Raw genomic sequence first — 26909 nt, forward strand, 5'->3', positions numbered from 1 at the left:
TATTACGCTTGGTGAACTAATAAATCTCGCCCATCGAGGAGCCCCCCTACACTGACCACACGCAACAGAGCGAGTTGTTTCGTGTTTGTGAGTTCGTTGCATCGTTTTGGCACTTGCACGAGATCACGCGAACGAGAGCGAGAGAGAAAAGCAAGAAGTCAAAGGAAAAAAGCAGCAGCGATAAGATACTGACGGATATTTTGCTCCTGCTAGTAGCAGCGAAAAAATAGAGGATTTTTTGCGGGATCACAACAAAAGTGGATTATATTTGCATCATTTCGTCGGAGGTGTATTGAGTTTTCACTTGAGCCCATCTAGTTCATTGTCGGACACATTGGGAGCTAACCGAAAGGTAGGTAAAATGTGCTGGATTTGTCCAGATCGTCGCGTGTGTTTGGAGGACTTTTTTTTTCTTATTGTATGTGGTGCTCATGACGTTTTCTTTTTCTTTTACTCTCTTTTTGCACATTCGAAGCTCTCTCTTCCACAACAAATAGCAGCGGGAGACATTTGTGTCGAAAAGTGAAGGACCTTATTTTTAGTATTCGATTGGGTGTTTTGAGGAATACTGAAAGTTGACACTCCGAAAATGTGTCGGATACTAGTTTTCCTCCGGCGTTAAAACAAAGCGATCATCATTAACATTGGCGGACAGTGAAACGGAAGGTATCGCGGATACGGAACTGAGAGTATAACAATGTTTGGAAACATGGCCTGCAAGAAGCGGAGAGTACATGTGTTCAGTCTACTAGTGGTCCTTCTTCAGTTGGAAGTACAGGTTCGGTCACAATCTCCGCAACAACATCAACAAAGCGATCAGCTCAGCTTCGGAGCGGAGGAAATGTTCTCACCATCTTCGCAGAATTTAATGGAGGAAATGTTCCATCGGCACGGAGGTGTCGCCAGAACAATAGGAGTGGAGAAAACAAGTCCCGAGCTGGTGGGGAATTTAATCTTCCAGCCGAGCTTACTGGATTTCCTTGAGCGCTCAATCGGCGATCCGCACAACCAGGTGGTTATCCTTATCAACAAACACAAGAGCCGGAGCGTTTACCTGGGCTCTATATCCGGCAGCACGCCGGACTTTTATAGCTCTTACTTTAAGGATATAGTTATTCCACCGGAAGGAAACACTACATTTAATGTGGTGTTTCTGCCTCGTCAGCTGGGAGCCACGGCCGGGTCGATCGAAATCCATACATCATTCGGGCTGCTGCAGTATCAAGTCAAGGGAGAAGGCACCGAGTGTCCCTACAGATTGCGGCCATTGGTGGGTCTTAAAGCACCATTAAATGCCACCCTTACACCAGAGATTACTCTTCACAATCCACACGATACTACCCTACAGATCATAGAGATTTATAGTAGTGGTGGTAATTTTCAGTTGGAACTGCCCAGCGGGGCACAAGAGGGCCCACAGGCTTTGTGGGAGATTCCACCGCACAGCACAAGAAGTGTGATCAGGGTACGATTCCACGGTAAAACGGCCGGTAACCACACGGCTTACGTGAGAATAAAAATCTCCGGTGGAAGCGATGAGCCAACACTAATAGATAAGATGTTGGTGGTTCCGATCGAGATTGAAATTGTCAAAGAGACGGGAATTTATTCCAAGATGCCTTTTGTTGATCTAGGCACCGGTGCGACAAATGAGAACGTAACTAAGCTAAGCTTGGACTTGACCAATTCTGGAAATCGCCCAGTAAACATTCGCTCCTGGGGCATAACCACTAAATATGTTGAGTCGCTATATTGCTTTCAACTTCACATACTACCATTTAACGCTCACCTTGTGATGAACGTCGAAATTGACTGGGCGAAAATAATCAGATTGTCAGATTTCCAGATGATCAGTGGAGAGTTTGCCATTCATTACGTCCTAGAGGATGATGATTCTCAGGAAGTTCGCTCTTATGTAATACCTTTCGTCGGGCAGGTTCTCAAAGGCAGTTTGAAGCATAACGCGGATGCACTCAAATTCTCATCATCCAGCAATAATTCAGAACAGCTCGAAGTGCCTCGACCGCTGGTAATCCGAAATAAATACAATGTGCCATTATCAATCTCCAACATCACCGTACCTGAGGATTGTTCGAGAAATTTTCGAATCGAAGGTTTTCGGCCTAGAATCGTACAGCCGGATCAGGAGGAAACGCTTCTCCACATATCACGGATACTTTCAAACAGTTCGAATCGATCCGTCGCAACATATATTCGTTTGTTGACAAACGTTACGCAATATGATCTCCCCGTTTATAGTTACACTGGAAAGCTGAAACGTATATTACCCTACTCGATAACCATCACTCGCCCTACGGTGGATTATGAACAGCTCGATCTGGATGAACGCGAGCTTAACTTTGGGATCCTGCCTATTTCAACAATCGGCGAAACGCACGTTGCATTTTTCAACGCAAATCCGGTTGAAGTTCCAATCCGTCACTGGAAGGGTGCGATCACCTCGGGTAGCTCCGGTGCTCCCACCATAACGGTTATTCTGCGAGAATGTGGGCCATATTACAATGAAAATATTGCGTTCTGTCACACGCTTCAGCCGAGCCATTGGATCGTCTTTCAGGTGAGCGTCCAGTCGAGTACCACTGATAGCTATCAGGGCACGTTCAGTATAACAACGGACTACGAGGAAATTGTTACGCCTATTAGCTTCACAACAGCAGTCGGAAAGTTGGATTTGAACCGGGAGCTGCTGCACTTTGATAACTGCTTTCCGGTGAGTATCATCTATTGGGGTCGCATGTGGCTTGCGGTTGTGAAGAATCGCTTTGTGTGTCCGTAGGAATTTATGAAATGATTATATTCGATGCGATGTGAACAAACATGTTTGTACTACACTGAATGTAGATATTTTTATTAGGATATTTTTTCCTTACATTTCTCGTTCTCGTTGTTGGTGTTCTGGTAAAGAACATTGCACTCTATTCTGATTTAGATTTTTTCTATAAATATGTAGTTTCTAGAGTCTTGATGGGGTTTAATGATTTTACCATCAATTGATTTGGCAATTCTATTGATTGCGTTGCAAAATAAAAAAAAAGTTACATTACGTTACAAGTGTGACGTTACGGATTTTTTTCTTCATAAAAGTGAAATAGCGTAGAAATGATCGCTCGTGATCGTAGCAAATAGTGATTTGAGAAGTCCTTTTTTGGGGACTATGGCAGGTGGGATAGAACCTCCCAGTTCACTCATTCTAGATAATTTTTAACAGATCCATGAAAATGTGTTCTGGCGTTGCCATGTTGCAAAATTATCCTGTTATGTCTATTCTCCCATTCCGGTCGTTTTTCCTCAAGTTGAAATCGGTCGGCCAGTGACAATTTCAGATAGTGCATCCAGTTGTTTGTTTTGAAAATTTTTCGCTTTGGTTTTATTCAAGGACTAGCTGACCCGGCGAACTTCGTCCCGCCCGAAATTGTTTTTTTTATATCAATTCTTTCGAACATTCACCATAAACAGACTCCTACCAAAACTCGTCATTATATAAATTGATTTTCAGACACAATTTTCACTCAAGATTCTTGATTCACTAGCGAAAATAATACAGAAAAGTAAATTTTCATTTATTTTTTTTTCAAGCGCGTTGCCATTTCCACTTCACACCAACGGAATACGAAGCTTAATTTCGCAAACGCGAAATCCAATTGGAATAACAACAAAGTCATTGTAAAACATATGGAAATTATTTTTTTTTACTTTTTTCAAAAATTTCAATTTTTTTTCTCACCATAACATGGAATTACGGGCAGAGACAAATACAACCAAATAAAGATGGCCCAAATCGGACGACCCCTTTCTCGATTTCGCGTTTACCAACATATTTGGCGAACCATTTTTATTTATATAGATAGAAGGTATAGTAGTGCGTTATTTTACCTGAATTTCGTACAACGATCAAACATCGAATGGACTGACAACGCTTACATTCGTGGTAAAATGACTGAGCCAAAACACTTGGTACTGTAGTGGCAAGGTTCACTCGGTAAAAAGGATAAATCCGCTGGTAGGGTTCACAGTTTTCAACTCAATATATAAGTGTCAATTGAATAGAGTAGCTATACGAGGGCAGTCCGACAAGTTCTTAGCCTACAAAAAAAAAACACAAAAATTTTGGAAAAGTGGCGATTTATTTCTCAACATAGTCTCCTTTTCAAGCAAACCATTTGTCATGACAATTGTCATGCGTAAATGCGAAAACAGAATAGAAACATACGGTATGAGGCATGATGTCGACGCCAACCTCTCTCAGTTTCTATTCTGTTTTCGCATTTTCGCATGACAATTGTCATGACAAATGGTTTGCTTGCTCCTTTTAGTTCGAAACACTTGACCCAGCGATGCTACAACTTCATTAATCCATCTGAAAAATGCGTTTTCTCGAGGTCTGCCACGAGGCCTACGTGGCAACGATGACCCCCTCTATTTAACTATTTAACTGGCTTTCCGTCTTATGACAAGGCCTGATGAACAATGGGCCCTATTATAGAAATCGAATCGAGGATTCGACACAATCACTATCACTATCACGCCGAGTAAAATCTGGAATTATAGAAATCGGGGGAAACAGCTCGATTCGTTACTCTGCTCGAATGTCAGTGGCGGTGCTGAAATATTTTGAAAAGAATTTGAAATGTTTCATAAAGCACTATAGAAAGGATACCAATTCTTTTTTTGAGACATCTGCTATGAAAATTATAAATATCTATATTCCCAAAAGTGTTAATATGGTTATGTTTTGGAGAAAACTGATATTCCCTCCACGAATGAAGCTTAATAGGCGTAATGCATGCATGGATGTGTAATAAAAACGACATCATGGAACAATTTGCTTTACAAAAAATATAATTATTAGAAAATGATTTTTTTCATGTATTTTCACAACTGCGATCTATGGAATTCCGTAAGGGGTCACACATGAATACCACCTTTTTTTTGCACGTAATTCCCTTTTAGCGTCGATTTCTTGTTGTAGCGGCGTCAATAGCTTTATTGTATTGGGCTACCACATGTGGCCCTAAATTCTCGCTTGTTGTGTGCTAGTGTTTTCTTTACCTTTCACCTCATGTCAATCCAAATCTGTAATTTAAAAAGATCATTATTGTTTTGCAAGACATTTCAGCTTTAGCATATGGTATAGAAAGTTTGATATAGTACAGTAATAAAAAAGAAAATTGCTGATAAAAGTAACACGTACTAATGTACGCTAGCAGGAATAAGCAATTTTTAGATAGGAAAGTTCGGTTGATAGTAATTCAAAGAATATGATAAAATCTACTTATGAAGTTATATGTATCGTAGAAGAAACACTTACTTTCTGCCATTCTGAACCAAGACGCATTGATGGTCTCATTGCATTAAGCTCCTCACTGAATTCCTCCTACTTTTCCTTAACCGGGATTCTATTTGAACTGCCACCACAAATATTTCGAGCAATGTTTACATTCTCTTTCATTGGTTCAACGAGTCGTTTCTGAAATGTTTCCCAAAGAAAAATATCAGGGACGAAAACCAAAACAAAATAATTCTCTGAAGATATGCAACAAGTGAACCAAACAACTCGAAAAGTTCTGACACTTGCATCGATAGCTATCACTCGCTCGGTGCTATCGAATTGCTCGATTTCTATAATAGTAAAATAGAGTTAACGAGCAAAATTCTTATGGCCTCGATTTCTAGAATAGGGCCCAATATTTCTCCAATTCACTCGGTTGTGGGCTGCCGGTCTCCAATTTCTTGGGCATCGCGTACTCGCCGCCAGATTTCGATCCACCTGGTCTAACCATCTAGCTCGCTGTGCTCCTGGTCGTCTTGTACCTACCGGATTTGAGGCAAACACCATCCTCGCAGGGTAGTTGTCCGGCATTCTTGTAACATGCCCTGCCCACCGTATCCGTCCAGCTTTAACCACCTTTTGAATACTGGGTTCGCCGAAGAGCTGTGCGAGTTCATGATTCATTCTTCGCCTTCATACTCCGTTCTCGTGCACGCCGTCGAAGATCGTTCCTAGTACTCGTCTTTCGAAAACTCCGAGCACTCGCAGGTCCTCTTCGAGCATTGTCCACGTTTCATACCCGTAGAGAACAGCCGGTCTAATAAGCGTCTTGTACAGTGTACACTAGGGTGCCAATGAAAATGGTCATTTCGAGTTTCAAAAAGTTACCCCATAAAAAATGTTCACCACCTCAAAAAAAACATCCTATGCAAAATATCAGCTTAATCGGACTTAAGGGAGAGTGGCGCAAAGCGGTCAAAGTTTGAGTTTTTGAAAATCGAAAAATTTTAAAAATTGCATGAAACATCGAGATCTAGTGTCATCTCGAAATTTTTTTTTTGTCAAAAATCGGCACTCTGCGACTTTTTTTTCGGAATACGAAACGAAAAGTATGGTTTTGGGTGCCAATAAAAATAGTTATCTCGATTTTGAAAAACCAAAAATCACCGAAAATCAGGGTTTTAAAAACAAAAATTTTTGATGCCAAATGTCTTAAAATTGCATTACTTGTACAGATTTACAGTTATCTCGTAATTTTTTTTTTGTCAAAATAAATGTTTTTTTTTGTGCTTGGTCTGAAAAATCGATTTTTGAAAAAAAAATGTTTGAGATAACTGTAAATCTCAATGCAATTTTAAGACATTTTGTATAATTTTTTTTTTAAACCCGATTTCCGGTGATTTTTCGGTTTTCAAAAAACCCAAATTTTAACGTATGCGACACCAGTAAATGAAGTCCGAATGAGTTAATATTTTGCATAGGGTATATTATTGTGCAAATCTACATTACGTAGCAAGTTCCGAATGAAGAATCGAGATAACTATTTTTATTGGCACCCTAAACCATACTTTTAGTTTCGCGTGCCGAAAAAAAACCCAGAGTGCCAATTTTTGACAAAAATTTTTTTTTCGAGATGACACTAGATCTCGACGTTTCATGCAATTTTAAAACATTTGGCATCAAAAAAAAATCGAAAACCCTGATTTCCTTCATCCCCCCCTTGGGCGATTTTTCGATTCTCAAAAAACACTAACTTTGACCGCTTTGCGCCACTCTCCCTTAAGTCCGATTGAGCTGAAATTTGGCATAGGGTGTTTTTTCGAGGTGGTTAACATTTTGTATAGGGTAAATTTTTGAAATTTTAGGGTCGATTTTTTCATTCATTGGCACCCTAGGGTACACTTTGTACTTTGGCTCAGTCTGTTCGACCGCAATTGCTTGCGAAGCCCATAGTAGGCACGACTTCCGCTTACAATACGCCTCCGAATCTCGCGGCTGTTGTAATTGTCCGTCGTCACCAGTGAGCCAAGGTAGACGAACTCGTCAACAACCTCGAACTCATCGCCGTCGATGGTTACACTAATGTCTAAGCGGCGTCGGTCGGCATCTGTTCCGCCTGCCAGCGTGTACTTCGTTTTGGACGCATTTATCTTAAATCCAGTCTTCACTGCTTTGCGTTTTCGTCTGGTGTGCGCTTCAGCCACCGCCGCAAATGTTCTGCCGACAATAACCATGTCATCAGCAAAGCAGATGAACTGCTTAGATTTGTTGAAAATCGCGCTTCACGTGTTTATATCTGCTCGGTTCATAACACCCTGTAACGCTATGTTGAATAGCAAGCAAGAGAGGCCATCACCTTGCCGAAGTTCCCTGTAGGATACGAATGAGCTCGACAGTCCACCCGAAATTCGCACACAGCATTTCATACCATTCATCGTAGCTTTAATCAGTCTTATCAGCTTCCCGGGAAAACCGTTCTCGTCCATAATTTTCCATAGCTCTTCGCGGTCGATGGCATCATACGCTGCTTTGAAATCGATGAACAGATGGTGCGTGGGAGTATGTATTCACGGCCTTTTTGGAGGATCTGCCGCAACGTAAAAATTTGGTCGTCGTTGACCGGCTCTCAACGAAGCCGGCTTGGTAACTTCCCACAAATCTGTTCGCAATTGGTGATAGTCGGCGGAAAATAATTTGGGATAGCACTTTGTAGACAGCATTGAGGACGGTGATTGCACGATAGTTCTCACAGTCCCATTTGTCGCCCTTTTTGTATATCGGGCAGACAACCCCATCCTTCTACTCCTCCGGCAGTTGTTCTGCATCCCAAATTCTCACAATCAGCCGGTGCAGACAAATGGCCAGCTTCTCCGGGCCCATCTTAATAAGCTCCGCTCCGATGCCATGACGACCTCCTCATTCGACTCAAATTTCTGCCCGGCGAGTGATTTTTTAAGTTTGGAAACAAAAAAAAAAGTCGCACGCGGCCAAATCTGGAGAATACGGTGGATAAGGCAGCAGTTCGTGGTACAAATCGACCAATTTGGCCGTGGCGACGGTGGATTTCCATTTTTTCCCATTTTTCTAAAACCCGCGGACAAGCCTGCTTCCACACACCGTCAAAACAAAACTACGTGTCCGATTCGTCTGAAATTTAGATAGTAGCCGTCTACAGGAATGTGCTACACGATAAGTAATCTCTCTTGCGATACTGACACCATCGGGCGATGAGGCTAAGTACTTATCGGATCGCCCTCGTATATCTGGAAAATCAGGGAATATCGAGGATTTCATTCTTCAGTTGTTGTGTCGACACTCTGTTTAAGATCATGGAACATTTAAATTTTTCACTCATTTAGGTAGTGGTGTGAAATCCTTACTACGTTGCAGTTGTACCTTGGAAACTCCTGAAGAGGATGGGGGTTTTGTGATTTGCAGAGCGCGAATAGAGCACGTCGATTAATCTTTATTAAAGCTTATGTCAAAAGCTCGGATTATCAGCAGTTGCTGTGATATCAAATAAATATTCCTAACAAACCCAAGACACCTACGAACTGACAAAAACATTTTTGCTTCATAAAGACTAGGAGCTTTGTGAAACTATCAGCCGGCTGTTCAAAAGTCGATAGGTAGAACAACTGCGCCTATAGGCTATTGTGCTCAAAATGATAGCGGATGCTTCGTGCGACAGTTGTCACAGTTGAGAGGCACTGGGAGCTGCTCTTCGAGTATCTGCGACCGCAGGATGTTCCACCACATCGCCTCTTGATTTTTGGTTAGCTGGATCTCCTCATCGATCGGCGTCACTATAGCCAACTAGCCAGGTTGATCCACATTTGGAATACACCATCTTCGTTGATATTCGACAGTTTCCTTGGAAGGAACTTCCTCTACTTCTCAAGAATTCATTGGTTTCACCGATTTCCCCAATCGTACACTTAGACCGCAGGCGTTGATACAGGCTTCGGTCATGCCAAAATGTTCGATGATTTCCACTACGTATGCTTGCTGATCGAGCCACAGTTTTTTTCTGCTCAATATATCGTTACCCGGATACTCAAACGGAACTTGGTTTCCCCGAGATCCTTCATCTTGAACTGCTGGTACAAATACTTACTCAGTTTTCGTTTTAGATTCCGATTGTTGGGTAGGATCAAGAAATCATCAACGTAAATAGTGACAAATATCAGCTTATCTCCAGCTTTGCGCAGTGGCGATATCGTAACCAATGAGGTACATCCGAGGTGCGATTATTGCTAGTTGAAAGAAAAATCAGCTTGTGTCCACGTGTCATTCAGTATGAACAACGATCTACTGAATAACGAATTAGTCCGAACTTCTGGAGAACACTATCGAGCTGCGAGTTCCATACTCGGCTCGACTGCTTTAAGTCATAGAGTGCTATCTTCAATCGGTACACCATCCCATTGGTAAACGACTGGACGAGGCGTACCATCGGTACTTTGTTTACCTGCAGGCCTGTAGTAGAATCCATTCCTCAGCTTCTTGCCCAGTAACTCTCATCGCTACCCCCCGTGGTATCGACTGGAGTACGAGTAACCATAATGAAAATCGGGTAACCAATCCTGCTGTGATATTGATCGTATGCTGACAGGCAAATGGGTCTTTTCCGAACGTCTGTTCACCATTGAGGTGAGGCTCAAAACAGCGTCATTCTCCTCGTGCCAGTGCGGGACTCTAAACAGAGGCAGGGGTTCCGATCCTATGGCGAGACAGATGGTTGGTACTGGTCCTGCAAGCCATCCGAAAAAATAAAATGCACAGGAAAATTCACAGAGAAATTCGAGACAGAACAATCGGTCTAGACCAAAGAATACGGACTAGAGATTGGAAACTCGAGACATGGAACTGTAGTGTTCCAGTTTTCTTGTGAGTTTTCGAATCCGGCAATTCCAACATCGTAGTGCTTCAGGAGATGTGCTGGAAATGTTCGATTGTGCTATCGTTTCAAGGTGGTTATACCATCTACCAGAGCGTCGACAACACACACGAACTGGGTACAGCTTTTATAGTAATGGAGGAGAAGCAGAAACGGGTGATAGCTGGTGGCCGATCAACGGAAGAATGTGCGGACTGAGCATGCGAGGCCTCTTCTTCAACATCAGCATCATCAACGTCCCAATGACATAGTCCCCATCTAGGTAGCATTTATGACGACGAAGAAGAATTCTACATTGTTCAAAATACGACATATTATAATAATGAAAATCGTCATTGGTCATCTGAACGCTCGGGTCGGTCAAGAGAAGGAGTTCAGACCGGCGACTGGTAGGTGCAGCCTCCAATACCGCTGCACCTAGAGATCACCAGTTCCAGTTCTTAAGTTTATTTGAAACAAAAAAAATCAAACATATTTTGAATCAGTAAAGATTTAGACTAGTACCTTTTGGCCGAACTTCTCCACCGCGACAGTCGTATCCGTAGTGGGCACACTCTCTAAAACTGTAGACCTCGCAGTGTTCTGAAGTTCTCTTGGGCATCTGTCTCGTCCATTAAAATGCAGTCATTGGGATTCTTGGCAGAGCCTCCAGGGAACTTACCAGTCATGCGTTTCACAAATTTCGGTCTTTTTACGATTTGATTGTATGTTATACCCTCGGTTATTCTCGGTTTACCAAATGAGCAACACTTTTTTTTAGTTTCCAATTCGATTCGTGGCATTTTGAAAACAACTCTGCAAACGTAAACAAGTGACCTGCTGTTATGTTTTTGACCAGTAAACAGAACATGCTGTGAATACACGTCCAGAATATAAGCACCCGTCTGAGAAACGATATGAATATTCCCCATCTAATAATTATTTTTTCTCGATGTATTTCTCTCTCTCTCCCTCTAGGGAAAATTATGCTCGCTCAATCTGACAGCGCACTCAACGTTCCTATCCAAGATACACGTGGAGGGCATCAAGACCGATGTAGACGGAATAGAATACGCTGTGGAGAACCGACATCCAGTGATACATCCGAACACGGTAGCCAACATTGGTCGGCTTGTGTTCGATCCGAAAGCGTACTGCAAGACGGACTGCTACAGCAGCTTCGATCTGCTTTCCAAACCGTTCGGGGTGAAATGGATGGCCACTTTGGATAATTATGAGCAATATCGGAAGCTGGACAGCGAAAAACTGCAACAGCAGCTGCGACTGTACACCGAGATGAAGCAATCGATGAAAAGCATTCGGTTTCAGCTGACAACGGAACCGATTCGGAAATTTGAGTTTAACGCTACAGTAGATCTGGTCTGGCCGAAGCTTCTGACGGAAAATATACACTTCCCGACACTGCAGGTGGACCAAGAAGCGGTTAAACTTATCACGATCAACAATCCGTCGGATCAGATTTTGTTCGTTCATTTGGTGCTTCACGACGTTAACGTCCAGGGTAAGGATGTGAGCGCAATCCCGCAAGAGGTTTTATCTAAGTGCGCAAACTGTAGTTTGAGTGGGGAAAACGTATTTTCCTTTTTCCTATTTGATTACGACGATATCTATGTGAATTACGTGAAGCCTCAATCGTTTCTCAAGATAGCGGTGAAGTTTACGTCCAAAGAACCCGGAACATACTCGACGATATTCTACATGCGTAACAATCTGACATTGATCGATGCCGTTTGGATACAGGCGAAAGCCGTCGTGCCACAGTTCAAATTCGGTAACAGAAAACCTGGTTCACCAACGGCGTTGCAATTTGAAATCACCGACAAACATTTGAAGATGTGCTCGAAACTACAAGAACCCGACGTGGAGGAGAATGAAGTTTACATTCAGACGAAGCGTTCGTTTACGGCACGGAACTACGGAGAAGTTCCCATTACTATATCTGGCATTCGAGTGGAGGATATTCTTTGTGAGGGCTATGGATTTAAGATTCTCGATTGCTCACCATTTGAGCTGCTGCCGAACGCGAGTAAGAAAATCGAGATAGCCTTTTCTCCGGATTTCACTTTGGCAAGAGTGACAAGGACCCTGAACTTCGATACGAACATAAATACTCCGGTGAATTTCACACTGCTGGGAACGGTTCCGGCACACGGGCTAGAAATGTGTGGCTTGAGTTTGAAACGACCTTGGTTCGAACCGATGCTACGAGTCGTTCTGATCTGCGTGCTGTCGGTTGTTTTCATTGGAACTTTGGTGACAGCTTTCCTAGACGCGAATAACGTTATCAATGATCATATTCTCAATATGTCCAGGGATCGGGGTCCCATCCAACCACCACTGGATCTCCGACAAATCGCTCTTGAGAGTCAGGCGGCTGCGGATGACAGTGCAGAGAAAAACACAATAAGTCTGAACAATAACTCCAAAACCAGTCATAATCACAACAATTCTAAAAAGAAGCCTTCTTCAAAGCAACAAAACGCTAAAATTCCGAATGGAAACGCAACTAGTTTAAACAAATCTTGGAATGATTTCACCACCAAACTCGGAAGTGATTCGAGCTCAAAGCCTATCGAGTCACCGACAAGTAAAGCTTCGCCTGAGCCAGAAAAACGGTCTCAGAAATATCGTCGCTCTATTACTCCTCCTAAGGAGGAAACTCCTGTACGAACTTCAACCTCGAATAGCAGCAGCAGCAGCAGCAGCAGCAACAATAGTATCGCCAAAGAACTAAGCAAAGCTTCAGTGGAAGAGGATTGTAGTTCGACTGCTACTGACAGTTCGGAGACGTCTTCAACGATATCTTCTGCGTCGATCTCGTCTTCCGGATCCGCGGTTTCAAGCAAAACAACTCCGCCGCTGCCTCTACCGCTTCAGCAATCGGCAAGTGAGATTAAATCTCCTAAAAGTGCAACCGCAAATCAGCCGCAGCATGAGAATACTTTGAAGAAAAATGCTCCCAGTGACTTAAAACTAGAATCGAATTCAACGCTCAATGTGAACAACTTCCTCGAAAATCAGAGTATTAACAATGATCATCATCAACAGCGGCAACAACAGCAGCAGCAGTCTAAAGCTACGTTAAATCAACAACAGCTACAGCCTTGTCAAGAGCAATTCGCGAAATCGAACGTTAAAAAAACCAAAAGCCTACCGGTCAGTTGCTACGAGGGATTTTCGCATTCACTCCGTACATCAATCGACAATATTACTAACTTTCAGATGCAATCCAAGCACGGAAATGTGCCGTCTCCGATTCCACCATCTACGACAGGACAGCCGAAAGATTCTTATAACATCAATAGCAGCAGCAACAGCAGCAGCAGCAGCAGCGGTGGTGGCTCTCGAAATGGCAGTAAAAATGTGGGAAATGAAAAGTCAGTTAAATATTCCAACAAAAATTCGGATAAATCGAGAGAATATCTCTCGAAGGAAAACGGACACCTCCCCAATGAACAAAGTGGAAAGGTGAGTAAAATGGCGATTGTAATTTCGTTAGAGGCGTCTCGAGGGTAAATTGACTAGTTATGCACCAACACGGTGAGCGTGAGCAACCCACAATTTGTTTTTGTTTATTATCCAGAAGTAAATCTTTTGAAAAATTTGCTACCTCCGGTTTTGAACTTGGTGCAGACATAATAATAATCTAACCTATTCTCTATTATTCTATTCATTCTATCTATCTTTCTTTCTATCTATCTATATATATATATATATATATATATATATATATATATATATATATATATATATATATATATATATATATATATATATATATATATATATATATATATATATATATATATATATATATATATATATATATATATATATATATATATATATACTGCCATACAAATGAAACACTAATTTCTGCATAACTCGAGAATTAATCAAGCAAATGGAATCAAAGTGGGCATATAAAAATTTTAGGGATTGATAAACGTTTCTATGGTGGTTCGACACTCTTCCCCTCTCTCTAAGGGGAGGCTGCCAGACAAATTGAACACAAATTTCTGCATAACTCGAGAACTAATAAAGCAAATGAAGCCAAATTTGGGATGTGAGGGTTTTTGGGTACGAAAAATGTTTCTATGATGGTATGACACCCCTCCCTTCTCTGGAATGGAGAGGGGGTTCCTTAAAAATAATACACATATTGGCATGTGGAGGTTTTAAGGTGCAATAAATGTTTCTATGATGGATACACTCTCCATTCTTCTCTTTAGTGAGGGGCTGCCTTACAAATGAAACACAAATTTCTGTATTACTCGAGAATTAATCAAGCAAATGAAATCAAATTGAACATATAGATGTTTTAGGGTGCAATAAACGATTATATGGTAGTAAGAGATTCCTCCCCCCTCTCTTAGGGGGAGAGGGTATGCTATACAAATGAAACACAAATTTCTGCATTACTCGAGATTAATCAAGCAAACGAACCGAATTCAGCATGTGAAGGTTTTAGGGTACAATGAATGTTTTTACGGTGATCAGATACTCCTTCCCCTCTCTTAGGGGAGGCTGCCATACAAATAAAAAACAAATTTCTGCATAACTCGAAAACTAATTAAGCAAATGGAGCCAAATTTAGCATGTGAAAATTTTAGGGAGCACAAAACGTTTTTATGGTGAATAGACACTCTTCCCCTCTCCCTTCCCCTCAAACATTTATTCCATGTAACGGAGAAACATGTCATTTGCAAGTGGTTGAAAAATCTTGAACGCGAATTGTGTATGAAAATAATCTGATATTATAATCATGAGTTTTGGTGGAAGTACTAGGAATTTTATAGTAAAAGATGAATTCAACGGGATCGATTAGAAGATCAATCAATGAACAGTTCTGCGTTTGGACTCATGAACTTGCGCTTAGTAAGAAAACGTGAATGTTTGAAGATATTGTTAACAAAAAACAAATTTTGAGCGGGACGGAGTTTGCCGGGTCAGCTAGTTATAAATAAATTCAGTTTACTCGGTTCCAAAATTTGATGGAGCCACTCTTAAAAATTGCTTCCGATGGGGAACGCTTCACAGCGGGCGGTAATGAGTTCCAGTTTATTACACCTCGAACAAACAATGAATTAGCATAGCATGCCTTGTTGTTGGATGTTATCACTAGGAACAACGCCCACGAGTTTGGATCTTCTTCTTCTTCTTCTTCTTCAATGGCACTAACGTTCCTAGAGGAACTTCGCCGTCTCAACGTAGTATTACTTATTAGTACTTAGTTGAGATTTCTATGCCAAATAACACGCCTTGAATGCATTTTGAGTGGCAAGCTCTAGAATACGCGTGATCACAGTGCAAGTCGGAGGAAATTTCTTTGACGAAAAATTCCCCCGACCAGAACGGGAATCGAACCCGAACACCCGGCATGTTAGTTATGACGCTAACCACTCGGCCAAGGGAGCACAAAGCACGAGTTTGGATCAGTTTCCAATAAAGTATGCCAGGAATCCGTATCTTTAATAGATTCCACATGAAGACGTATGATCGGTGCGCGTAAAAGTTTTGAAGCGGACACCCAATGAAGTTCTGTTGCAAATGACACATGTGATCAAAACGACTCAGTAAAATTTTTACTCAAAGTTGCAAAATGGGGGTTAATGCGTTGACTGCCACATAGACCGATGACTGGCACCGAGTTTTCACTCAGACTGCGTCAGTCACTGGTGACTGACAGTATAACATATGATAATAAAGGTAACTAATATAAGCATATAAGCATTCCCTTTCAAACGAAAATACCTTTCATTACTATAAGAAATGATGGCCCTAATACGTTTCAAAATTTCCATCGAGTCGATATAAAACCTTGGCACTCAACGTGTTATTTAGTGCTCGAATATTGTTTTCTTTATCTAAAAATTTTAAGGGATTGGCTAAACCAGCTATACTCAACCTACTGGTTGGCCCATCCCGTGTTACTTCATTTTAAACCAGCGAAGCGAAAACCTCAGAAATCGTTACAATTTTTTTTGACGTAGGACGTCGTTTGATGTCATTCAGTAATGGTTATAAATCAGAAAACAGAGCATTATGAATAGCAAATGCAGCGTTCGTTCTACGGACAGTGTGGTTAGAGAAAATATTACAATATAAGGTCGGCCCGTTTTCAATTAATTGCATATAAACAAGCTATTCACTATATCACATCATTCACGGTTTATTAGTCATCCAGTTAGCGACCAGACAACAGCGAGGTCTTTCAAATAGCTTTTCATAAGGCCGAGAGTACAGTTCAGTTTTTCAAATTGGCTCTTTCCAATGTCCTATTTGAACCATGATCAGCATTAATCAAGACGCAATCTCGCTCCAACTAGCTGACAACAGGTTTTCTCAATACTGATGTGAGACACAGCTGTTTTGATCGAGACAAAGAAAGAATGGTAAATAGATTACGTACATAGTGGTGTAATTTCGTTTCGGTGGAGGCATGCAGTCTGGTGGAGAGTGCTACTCTATTTTTGCACCACATCATTCTTGCATCTGTATTGGGGTGTGAGTTTTGAATTGTGGAAACGAGAGCATTACGTTTGGGTGCAAGGATTTGTGCGTTAATACTTTGTTGGTGGAACGAAGTGGTATGACAAGCACTTTCGAAAAATACTAGGTGTATGGGTGATGTTTGTTACTTATTCACAAAAAAAAAGATTCTTCTGAAAGCAAACTATGGAGATCACAAAAATTTAAAAATATTGGTGATATCACAAGGATCTATAAATACGCTTGAAAGTTTCAAGTTGGGGCTTTGTGGTGGTCACACCATTAGTTTGGTCCGGGTCAATAGAAGAATGCTGCTGTTTTCTTCGCAATATGCTTCGGATCATTATTCTACTGAAAGCTGTAGTTATCATCCAGCCCCTTTTCAGCATGGATTCTTCCAGATTTTTGTACAAAATGTCGATGTAACCATCGGCAGTCATAATTCCGTTGATCTGCGTTAAGTTTCCTCCAACGACCCCCCAACCCACGAGAAATAGACCCACACTATGATGCTTCCATCACCATGCTTCATAGTCGGTTGTACATACCGGTCCTGGAGGCCCCCGTCGCTCTTCCGCCATACTCGGAGTCACCTTTTCTTGTTGAACAGCTCGAACTTGGACTCGTCCGATCGAATAACGCGCTTACAGAACTCCAGCGGCTTGTTGACATGGCCTCTCGCAAACTGCAGTCATTTTTTTGTTGGTGTTGCTGATCATCGGTCGCTTTTTGGCGTTCAGATTCCGTTCCACCAAGCATCGCCGAATGGTGCCATTGGAAAGGTCATATTTCAACCGTTCTTTAATCGCCCGATTGGTCGTTTGTCGTGTGTTTTTCTTTACTTTCGGGATGATTAGCGTGTCCGTTCTTGCATCAGTCGTACGTTTCGGTCCTTTTCCCGGGCGATCGGCCGCCCTGCCGAGCATCTGATGTTTCCGGATGACCAGCAGGACCGCAACCCGACTTACCCCATACTTCTCAGCAATGTTTCGTTGAGACTCGTTACGGTGGAAGTCACGCACAATTAAATTTCGGACCTGTGTTGGGATTTGTTTTCCACCCATTTTCTGGAAGCTTCTTCAGTGTCAAAAAACACGTCATTATGTACGAAAAGTTGACTTCTTACTCTTCTCCGTTGTCCAAAAACGAAGCCTTGACATGAAGCTGCCAGAGACTCTCCCAACTGCATAGGGAATGATGAGACTTTCCATTTCTACTTAGCAATGGAAATTATATTCCGAAATATGCAATCGCATTAGGGACCTAACGAAGCTAAATTGAAAAATGAATTTTTTGCCGTTCACTTTATTCCCACAATTTGCACAATGGTCCAGAAGATGCATTGACGTGGAAATTAGCATTTAGAGCTCGACATTTATTCTCTAGACAAAAAAGTCTTCGACAAAGTTGTTACAATGATAGAGCGCTCATTTTTATGATGCTAAAAATAGGGTGACCAAAATTTTCGATGAAATTAAAAATCTAACTTTCTTATCTGTATAGATAGAGGTAAACATAGTTCGATAATGGTGTAGTCCCAGTTATTTGAGACATCTTTGTAGAACAAAGTTTTTCGGTATCTCTCGAAATAACCGATATAGCGCTTTTTTCTAAGTTGCGTTAGGGCCACCATTAAAAAACTGTTTTTTTTGTTCTAATTTCTATTTTTTAAATTCTACATACAAACTGTCTTCGAAAGTCTTTTAGAGCTTACTCATAAAAACATTTTGCGATGCAGAACTTGTCAATATCTCAGCTTCACCCAAAGCTTGATAAGCTCTAAAAGTCGTACGGTTCATGCGATAAAGACATGCATACACATAAAGACATGCATATACATTGTATTCATATAAATTCGACATAGATCGGTTCAGTAGAACTTGAAATATCGTGTACGCTAGTTTCGAGAAAAAACGCGTTTGAAGTTTTGCATCAAGACCATACTAGATTAGAACCGCATCGCTAAAATGCTTATAACTCGAAATGGATGGGATTCACGAAAAGTGCTTTCTAGGATTATAGAAAATTGTTTTTTTTCATATTTCTAGACTAGAAAACTCCCTCAACCAGAACATCAACACAATTTTATCAATCCGTGTTTATTAATTGTGGTGCACTAGCGAGAGTGCGCGGACTGAGGGAGCGTAGAATAAAGTAAAGTGGTAGGAACTGAAACCAAAATTTTGCGTCCTCGTTTTATGCCGTTTGTTCTTCTTTATAATCAAGAACGCTCATGTACATGAGGTAGCCAAGTTCCGTATGATTTTCTTACTTTCCATAGGTTTCTTCCATTGAACTAGAGTATGTGCTTATAAGCATACTAGGGGCGCTACTTTTTTCTCTCTCTCTAAAATATTAGTTTGTACAGTGCACGAGGTGCACATATGGACGAGACGCCTCGGGATGTCGTTAAATACAATACACTAATTTGGTGAATCTCTCTTTCAGAACGATTCCTTGCAACCGCGGAAATATGGTAAAACACTTGGTCGCGAACGTAAGTTGAACAATCAGAATAAAAAAGGTTCGAACCATAAAAATTCGCACAAGTCGCAGCAAGCACAATTTCCCCCGTCGAATTCATCCAAATCAGGAATCGGTGGAACCAACGCCAATACGATGAGTTTTTTCCACAGTAATAATATACCGACGAGTCAAATTACGGCGCCTTCAAGCATTTGGGGTGAAAATCGGGCTCGTTTCAGCGATGTTGTAGCGCAGGCCACCACTGAAAAATCCGGTAACTCTCACGGAACAACATTAGCTGTTGGCCCGAAACCGCTGAAATTCGATTTGAACACTAATTTGGATCATGTTTTGGGAGGAACCGGTTTTGGTAGTGGCGCGATGAATTCAATTGCTGCGTCATCTCAGAAGAACGAGGCTCCAAAAGTTGCTGCAAGTCTGTTCGGCAAAGCGAAAGACGACTGCTATGTTGGGTTGGATAAAGATCTCAGTGTTCATGTTGGCTCGGAGCTTGGTCCGATCGGAACCGCTAAGAAGTCGCCATTGGCAGCACCGAAGTGTTGGGAACCTTTTGGAAATCTTATGCACAGACCGGCTTCCACTGGTGGTGGCGATCTATCAAATCCGGACAGTTATTTTTCGCAAACATTCGCAGATTTCAATCACAACGGTAACGAGCAATTCCGGGCAGCAAATAATTCTTTTGCTTCTACCAACAACAGTGGACGGATGGATAATCAGAATCAATTAGCTTTCGGAGGTTTGAACAGTGCACACGGATTAAAAAGCTGCGGTGACATGGACCCGGTTAATCAGCCGATGGCTATGGTGGATCAGTGCGATTGGGATTCGAATCAAATCCTCTGGCAAATGATTCAAAAATCCGAAGAACTCAGTTCACCTTCACATATCGATTGGCGTTCCCTGTGGGCGATCCCGTCGATGTTCCCCAATCAGACAAACCCACAGCATCAGCAAAATATCCCAACTACATCCGCTATGCCTATGAATTCGCGATTAACAAATAACTGGCTCAACCCTGGAAGCAGCAGTCGACCTCCCCAAATGCCACTTCGTGCTCCGCCGGGCTTTTCACCGGTGAAGCCCAACCCAAATTCTGCGTTATTAGCTCAAGCTCAGATGCAACAGATGACGATGGTTCAACAGCAGCTAAAGCAGCAACAGCAACAACAACAGCAACCGCAACCGCAACCTACTCAACAGAATGCGCTGCATGATCTACAGGATAATGTCAACGGAGTCAACGGCAGTTCTTCCTCGGTTCCGGCATATGATCCTTTCCGTTTGAGTTCGATATGGGCACCGGCAAACACCGGGAACGATGCTTGGAACGAGAAGAAGTAGGCAGTAATGGCTAAAACATTGAACGGAAAACAGTTCTATTTTCTTAAATTTTACTCTTTGAACTAGTTTTATCGAACCGTAGATACTCAACCATTCTTTTTCTTTCTCTGTTTCATTTGAACTATATTCATCGCATTCTTTTTAACGCGCGCTGATTGAATCACAAGGCGATTTTTCGTTACTAATCTTTTTCATCAGTTTGAATTATTGCTGATATTTTTTTTTTCTTTTTGTAATTCATTAACATTTTTCGTTTCACACAAACGCTATTCCTACGTATTTGCTTATATGGAAAGCTCCTTAGTGTTAAAGCTTCAATAGAATTTCATACCATAGACAAACAAGCAGAAAGTTTGATATCAGGAGCGAAAAGTGGAGTAGATCAAGCGCCGATGTGGAGCCGTAATGAGCAAATTATATAATTGAATTTACGAAACAGCGCAAAATATGAATAATATTCAATTGGAAGTACATTGCAACTTATCCTGTATTTGAAATATCCTTAATCGATGAGCAAATTAAACACATAATTTAAAACATGAAGTAAACAATAACAGCAGAATCTATTGGCTGGTGAACCGATCCCGATTTACATACACACAAAGTAATACAAAAACAAACAAACAAACAACCGGAAATGAGGGCGCGATTCCTCGGTGAACACAGAGGAACACTGAGACACCATTTCACGATGATGACAACCACACGCTAACGGAAAACATGCTGATGATGATGATAAGAGGACACTTGAGCAAAAAAGTAATTAAAACGAACAAAATAATACAGAAATACTAGTTCTATCATAATTTTCAGGCGTAGAAACTGTCCGAAAATGTCCTGCGATATGGTGATGGCTTGTTTACAGCATTTACCAATTTTAGGCTTCCTTTAAATCAATAGTCTTTCTTAGGAATTATAGTAGAGGGTGTCCAGTCACACGACCGTGTTGATGTAGGATTTTGGTGCATTTTATTCTCTGCTTGTTCATCGCTTCTGATATCGTTCCGGAAATTTTCCACATCTTTACAAAATCTTTCTCTTATTTGACGTTCCTTTCAATTCTCTCAGGTTTTTCTATACGATTGTTCAGTACCTGGGCTCTTTGGGCTGTTTGGACGATTGCAGTCTTTTAGTACAATGTTGATATTATTTTTCGCGTGTCACTTCTGGGCATCTTTTTCGTGATGGATAAACGGCAGCAATCGTTTCTGCAGACACTCTTTAATGCAATCTTGTTGATTCATCGAGCTTGAAGAAATGGAGCTTTTGCTCTTTAGTCAACAACTCCCAATGGCCTACCAAAACCGATGGTTTTTTGGTCTCGAATGGTCGCTGATCTTTCCACGTTCTAAGACGGCGTAAAATTCCAGATAAGGGAGCTGATTGAAATCAGCTTTGACGTTGATTTCATCGTTCATCACCACACAGACAAATCTGTACGGGTACCCGCTCGGAAATCCACTAAGTTATAATTGTACAGCAAATATAGCATGTTATCGCTATTGTGGCGAAGCTAACTTCGTTCATCATGAAAGGGCTGATGCTCGGTGTCACCAAGAGGCAGTTTGTGCAAACAAACTGCATTGGTGCGTCGGGCTCGTTAAATATTCCCCCTAAGGCCCAAAGGGAATCCACCGGGGAGAAGAATGGTACCTCTAAGAAGGCGACCAAGAAAGCATCAACATCGAAAAATGTTTCCGCTTGAGAATTGCTGGGCATTGAAAAAACCAACACTTTACGTTTGGTGGTCATTGAGTCAGTAGCGAGGGAGAAGGCAGCCGCCAAGAAGAAACCGAATAGATGTCATCGCTGCAGACAAATTATCTGGCGCTCCGGGAAGAAGAAAACAGCTACCGCTGCCGCAAAACTCACAATCACTACTGTGAAGAAGGTGAGCAACCCCATAATAATTATTATCTAAAAATTGATTTAATGGTTTCAGATTCTCGAAAAGTGGAAAAAAATCGAAAATGAGCAGAAGAGGAGCCGAAGTGGTTTGAAAAGAAAAACCAACGTTGATGCTAAAGAAACAGCAAACAGATCGCTTAGAAAAAGAAAATGAAATTTTGTAAATTTTTTCATGCGTTTCGAAATAAATATTTTTATCGGGCTTGTACGAAAACTGTATTTACGGCGTTAATATTCGACTTAGAGACTTCGGAGTTATTTTAAACGATTTTTCAGAGTTTTCCGGTCCCGAATCGCTGAAAAGGTGAATTTGTCAAAAAACTCGTACTAGGTCCCTTTTTTCATGGACGATCACATATATTACTGCGATTAAATACATTTTGTTTTGTGATTTTTTTTTCAGTCATGTATGATCACGTCTTTCGGCAATTTATTAGGGGTACAATGAATCTTAAGAAAGACAATTCCCGCTCGTGTGGAGGCGATCTGGCGTAGAGGTAACATCCATACCTCTCACGCAGAGATCACGAGTTCAATTCTCACTCCCGACATTCTTCCAAAAATGGAAGTAAAAGTGACGAACCAACCGAAATGTGTTGAAAGTCACTATAATATAGAAAGAAAAAAAAAAAAAAAATTCCCGCTCGACACTCACCGAAAAACGATATTTACTTAACGAATTTCCTAAACGGGAAGTGGGTGTTGTGAGGAATGAAGAGCGAGTGCAACATTAATGTAGACTGATTGGAGGCGACTTATATTTTGTCTATTGGAAATGGTATACAAATAATATCACTCATAAAGGGGGAAAAGAGTTTGAGAATTAGTGACAAGCAATGTATTATGTAGAGAGCAAACATGAGAAAGCGGAGAATACATTTTACACCAGTTTTGTATGATTGCTTCTCTTGCTGAATATTTTGCCTTCGCTACATACAAGTTGTTCGACGACGTTGTGCACAAAGCGAACGACAATCTTGCTTTGGCAGTCGTGTCTTGCATCACCCGCATATCATTCATGACTGAGATGAAATTTCAAACAGGTATCCATATTTATAGAGTTTTGTGGTTTCAGTCATTTGTTGTTGTTGTCTTGAATTATAGAGACTTACAATTTCTTCAGTGTATTCGACTCTATCGATAGTTTGCTTTCAAAGCATATAACTCGTAGACATTTTATCTTTCGAATGAAGTAATAATCATGTCACTTCGTTCAGTCGACAAAGAGACATTGAGGCTCAAAACCTTGTACCTCAAACGTAACTCTATAGTTTTCAAACCCAAACGGGTTTCAGGGAGTTGTTGCTTGGTGGCAAAAGTAGATCTGTGGGTCTTCCCTCTTTTGCGAATATTGACATTGTTGAAAGGGTTCCTTATTCATGTTTTTGAATAGCCTGTCCAGAGAAAGATTGCTGGTCTTTCATGGTTGGACATAGGAGTGGTCCATTAAGTCAAAGCATGTGTTGGTAAACCGGGAGCTCGTCGATGGATCTACTCCTGTTTTTTTCGACCGAATGCCGGTACAAACGTCTATCTCACATAACGCCCGTAACCAAACAAATCCGTTTTCGATGTCGGATTCCTCCTCGAGTCTTTTTTTGTTTGTCATTTTTGTACAGTGACCATTTTCTCCATGCCATCGTTGAGCCTCTCTCCGAAAACTCTTTGTATCCTTCCAAATCGATCTGTCAAGTCGATCTCATTTTCGTCTCATCATGACAAACACTTCCCTTTATTCTGCGCAGCGAATGAAGTTTCTCGTTTTATTCTGGAAGCCACCCTACTTTTTAGCTCGTATTTGATACCAGAGTCGATAAGGGGCTATCCACATACCACGTTGACACAAAAAGCACGATTTTAGACTCCCCCTCCCCCTCTGTGGACAAGCGTGGACATTGACCAGACCCCCTCCCCCTGTTGTCCACGTGGACATTCCAGTTTTTTTTTATTAAAAATTATCAAGTAAACACCTCGATTGCACCCTTATTCAATTTCAAGGGACTGTTTCAAATGACTTTTCCACTCACGCGAATAAGAAATTAGGAGTTCAAGGATTTAGAGGCGAATGAACTGAAAAGTTCAAAGCCATTTCAAAACAAAGAATGTCAATAGGAGTTCAAGGAAGTATTCTTGAATCATTTGCTGCCGTTTTGCATCGAAATCACCGTGTTATTCCAACAGAATCAAGCATCATTTAATTAAAGTCGGAAGTCTTTTACATGGTTTATAGGACTGGGGCTTCGATTCTGGACTACCTTGCTTTTTTACCAGTTCTCACTCCAATCGATAACTTATGTAGATTGATCACACGAAGAATAGGCAGTATGCGAGTCTTATTGAGCTTGAACGAGCAGCTACCTCTGCGTGGAGCGAGATTCAAATTTTCACATGCCGTAGCTTGGCCGAATATGTTGTTTGGATTGATTGGAAACTAAGGATGGTCTACGAATTAAAAACTTGTTGTTGATTTTGTAAAGAAGTGACACGTAATGTATTAATTGTTTTCAATTGCTCAAATTTCAATTTCTTTTTTTTTTCAAATGTACATTTTTGGAAAAAGTAATGCAAGTGAAAAATTAAATCTTCGCGTTCCTATATCTGTTCTCAGCCACCAAACCCTTTTTTACCATGTCGAACTGTAGTAAAAAACAGGACCTTATTTTGAGAGACTGTGTCGAAAGATGGCACACGAACGAGAGTTTTAGAATATTTTTTTTATATAAAACAGCATTTTAAAACACATTATTCAGTAAATACACATCTAGAGTTCACAACGAATTGAAAAAAATCTTGTTTATCTTTCATTATCATACAAATTATGCATCACTGCTCTTTCAAGTAAAAATAATTCCGACCAGTATGACACCCATGTCCAAATTGAATACGACCGCAAAGGGTAAACATGCAACTGTGTATCTATATAAGATTATCATTATTTTTATACAATTTTGGTACAAAGTCATGATTTGCAACTAGAGTATGCATTTTGCATGATTTATTTTAGAATGAAGAAAATCCTCTGACACCAAAACTTGAGCAAAACGATTCAAGGAGAATGGTGACGGTCCACGACCAGGAGCTCCAGTCATACTGACTTTTGGAAGAAGTTTGTTTGGACCAGTTAGAGTAAGTTTAAGGTTAAAAAACACAAAGAAATGACAGCCTGAAGTTTGAGCTATCCAGCCTACTTAAGCAACAGTTAAACACGGTGGAGAATCGTTTCTTGTGAGGGGTTGTTTTTCTTGAAATGGGGTGGACAATCTCGTCAAGATTTATGTAAAGAGGAATGCTGAGTCCTACGTCAATGTCTTGGAGGAAAACTTAAAGCCGTCATTCAGAAAAATGAATATAAAAGCTATATCTTCCAACAGGACAATGATCTCGAGCTCACCTTGAAGGTGCGCTATTTTCAGCCCAAATAGATTAAAATGCTTGAGTGGCCATCCCAGTTTCCAGACCCCAACCCCATAGAGCATCTTTGCACAATATTGGATGAAAAAATCCAATGAGTTGGAGTTTTATGTAAATTTGAAAATGAATACAAATAGTGGCTTGTTTACATTTTTTTTTTTCATTGTAAGAAATACGTTCATTTTCAAAAAAAAATCATGAAAAACTATTTTGCGTAATGCTGTTTACTTTTTTGTTTCCAACACTGTACATAGGATATTTGATAACTTATCGAGAAGCTCTTGATTAACCTGATAAATCTTCACAAACTGCTTTATGATTAGTTCTCTGACACCAAATTGCTAGATTATTTACTTCTGTAGCAATTTCATTTTAAGCATCTTCAAAAACCACTAATTCTACCATTGTGTTCACACTAACAAGTACTTGAAAAAAAAAACATCAGCCAACTTAAACTTTTTATTGTCAAATACGCAGAACAAGCATGATAGGAATATTCTTGAAAATGAAAAACAGATTTCGTTGATTTTTAACCCGGGTCGGAATTGATTTCCTTTGGAAGGTATTCTCTTATATTTCCACGCTAATAATATTTTGCTCAGACCGAGTACCGTTACCTATTATTCATAGAAACTTCTCATATATTCTTGAAAAAGTTCATTAGGCATTAAAATTCGTTTAGAAAAAATGTAAAATATTACATCGTTGAATAAAGTATGTAATATGATGCCTTGCTATGGTGGCTGAGAGCAGACAGACGACCGCAAAGGGTTAAATATAGATGTGATTGTTTCTCCTCAAATATTTATTTCACGTATCCACGTGGACATTGGATATACCCCTACCCCCCTCACCGTGGACAATCGTGGACATTTTCGTAACCCCTTCCCCCCCCCCCCCTAAAGTTGTCCACGTGGTATGTGGACAGCCCCTAACATAAGAGGACACGACTTCAAATCTCGACTTCTATTATCATAGTGACAAACTATAGTCACCACATTCGCACTCGACAACATTGCATCTTACGTCATTCGTCGCGTAGAATAGGGGGGACTATTTCCTACTACAAATTTTCAA

The 26909-nt window shown here is 40.8% G+C and overlaps 1 protein-coding gene and 1 pseudogene across 2 annotated transcripts; both read left to right on the forward strand.

The window, feature by feature from the left end:
• The first annotated feature begins 139 nt into the window (after positions 1-139).
• LOC129777474 (transmembrane protein 131 homolog) lies at positions 140-20992 on the forward strand. Of its 2 annotated transcripts, XM_055783746.1 has the most exons (5): positions 140-352; positions 476-2731; positions 11148-13346; positions 13413-13658; positions 19131-20992. In XM_055783746.1, exons 2-5 carry the CDS (start codon positions 698-700, stop codon positions 20511-20513), a joined length of 5862 nt encoding a protein of 1953 aa, XP_055639721.1. In that variant the 5' UTR covers positions 140-352; positions 476-697; the 3' UTR covers positions 20514-20992. The 2 variants fall into 2 exon arrangements, with proteins under 2 accessions (XP_055639721.1, XP_055639720.1); XM_055783745.1 differs by having other exon boundaries at positions 11148-13658.
• Positions 9490-9638, forward strand: LOC129780707 (U4 spliceosomal RNA; annotated as a pseudogene).
• Positions 20993-26909: the final 5917 nt, after the last annotated feature.

This window comes from Toxorhynchites rutilus, chromosome 3 (assembly GCF_029784135.1).
Source record: "Toxorhynchites rutilus septentrionalis strain SRP chromosome 3, ASM2978413v1, whole genome shotgun sequence".
NCBI lineage: Eukaryota > Metazoa > Arthropoda > Insecta > Diptera > Culicidae > Toxorhynchites > Toxorhynchites rutilus.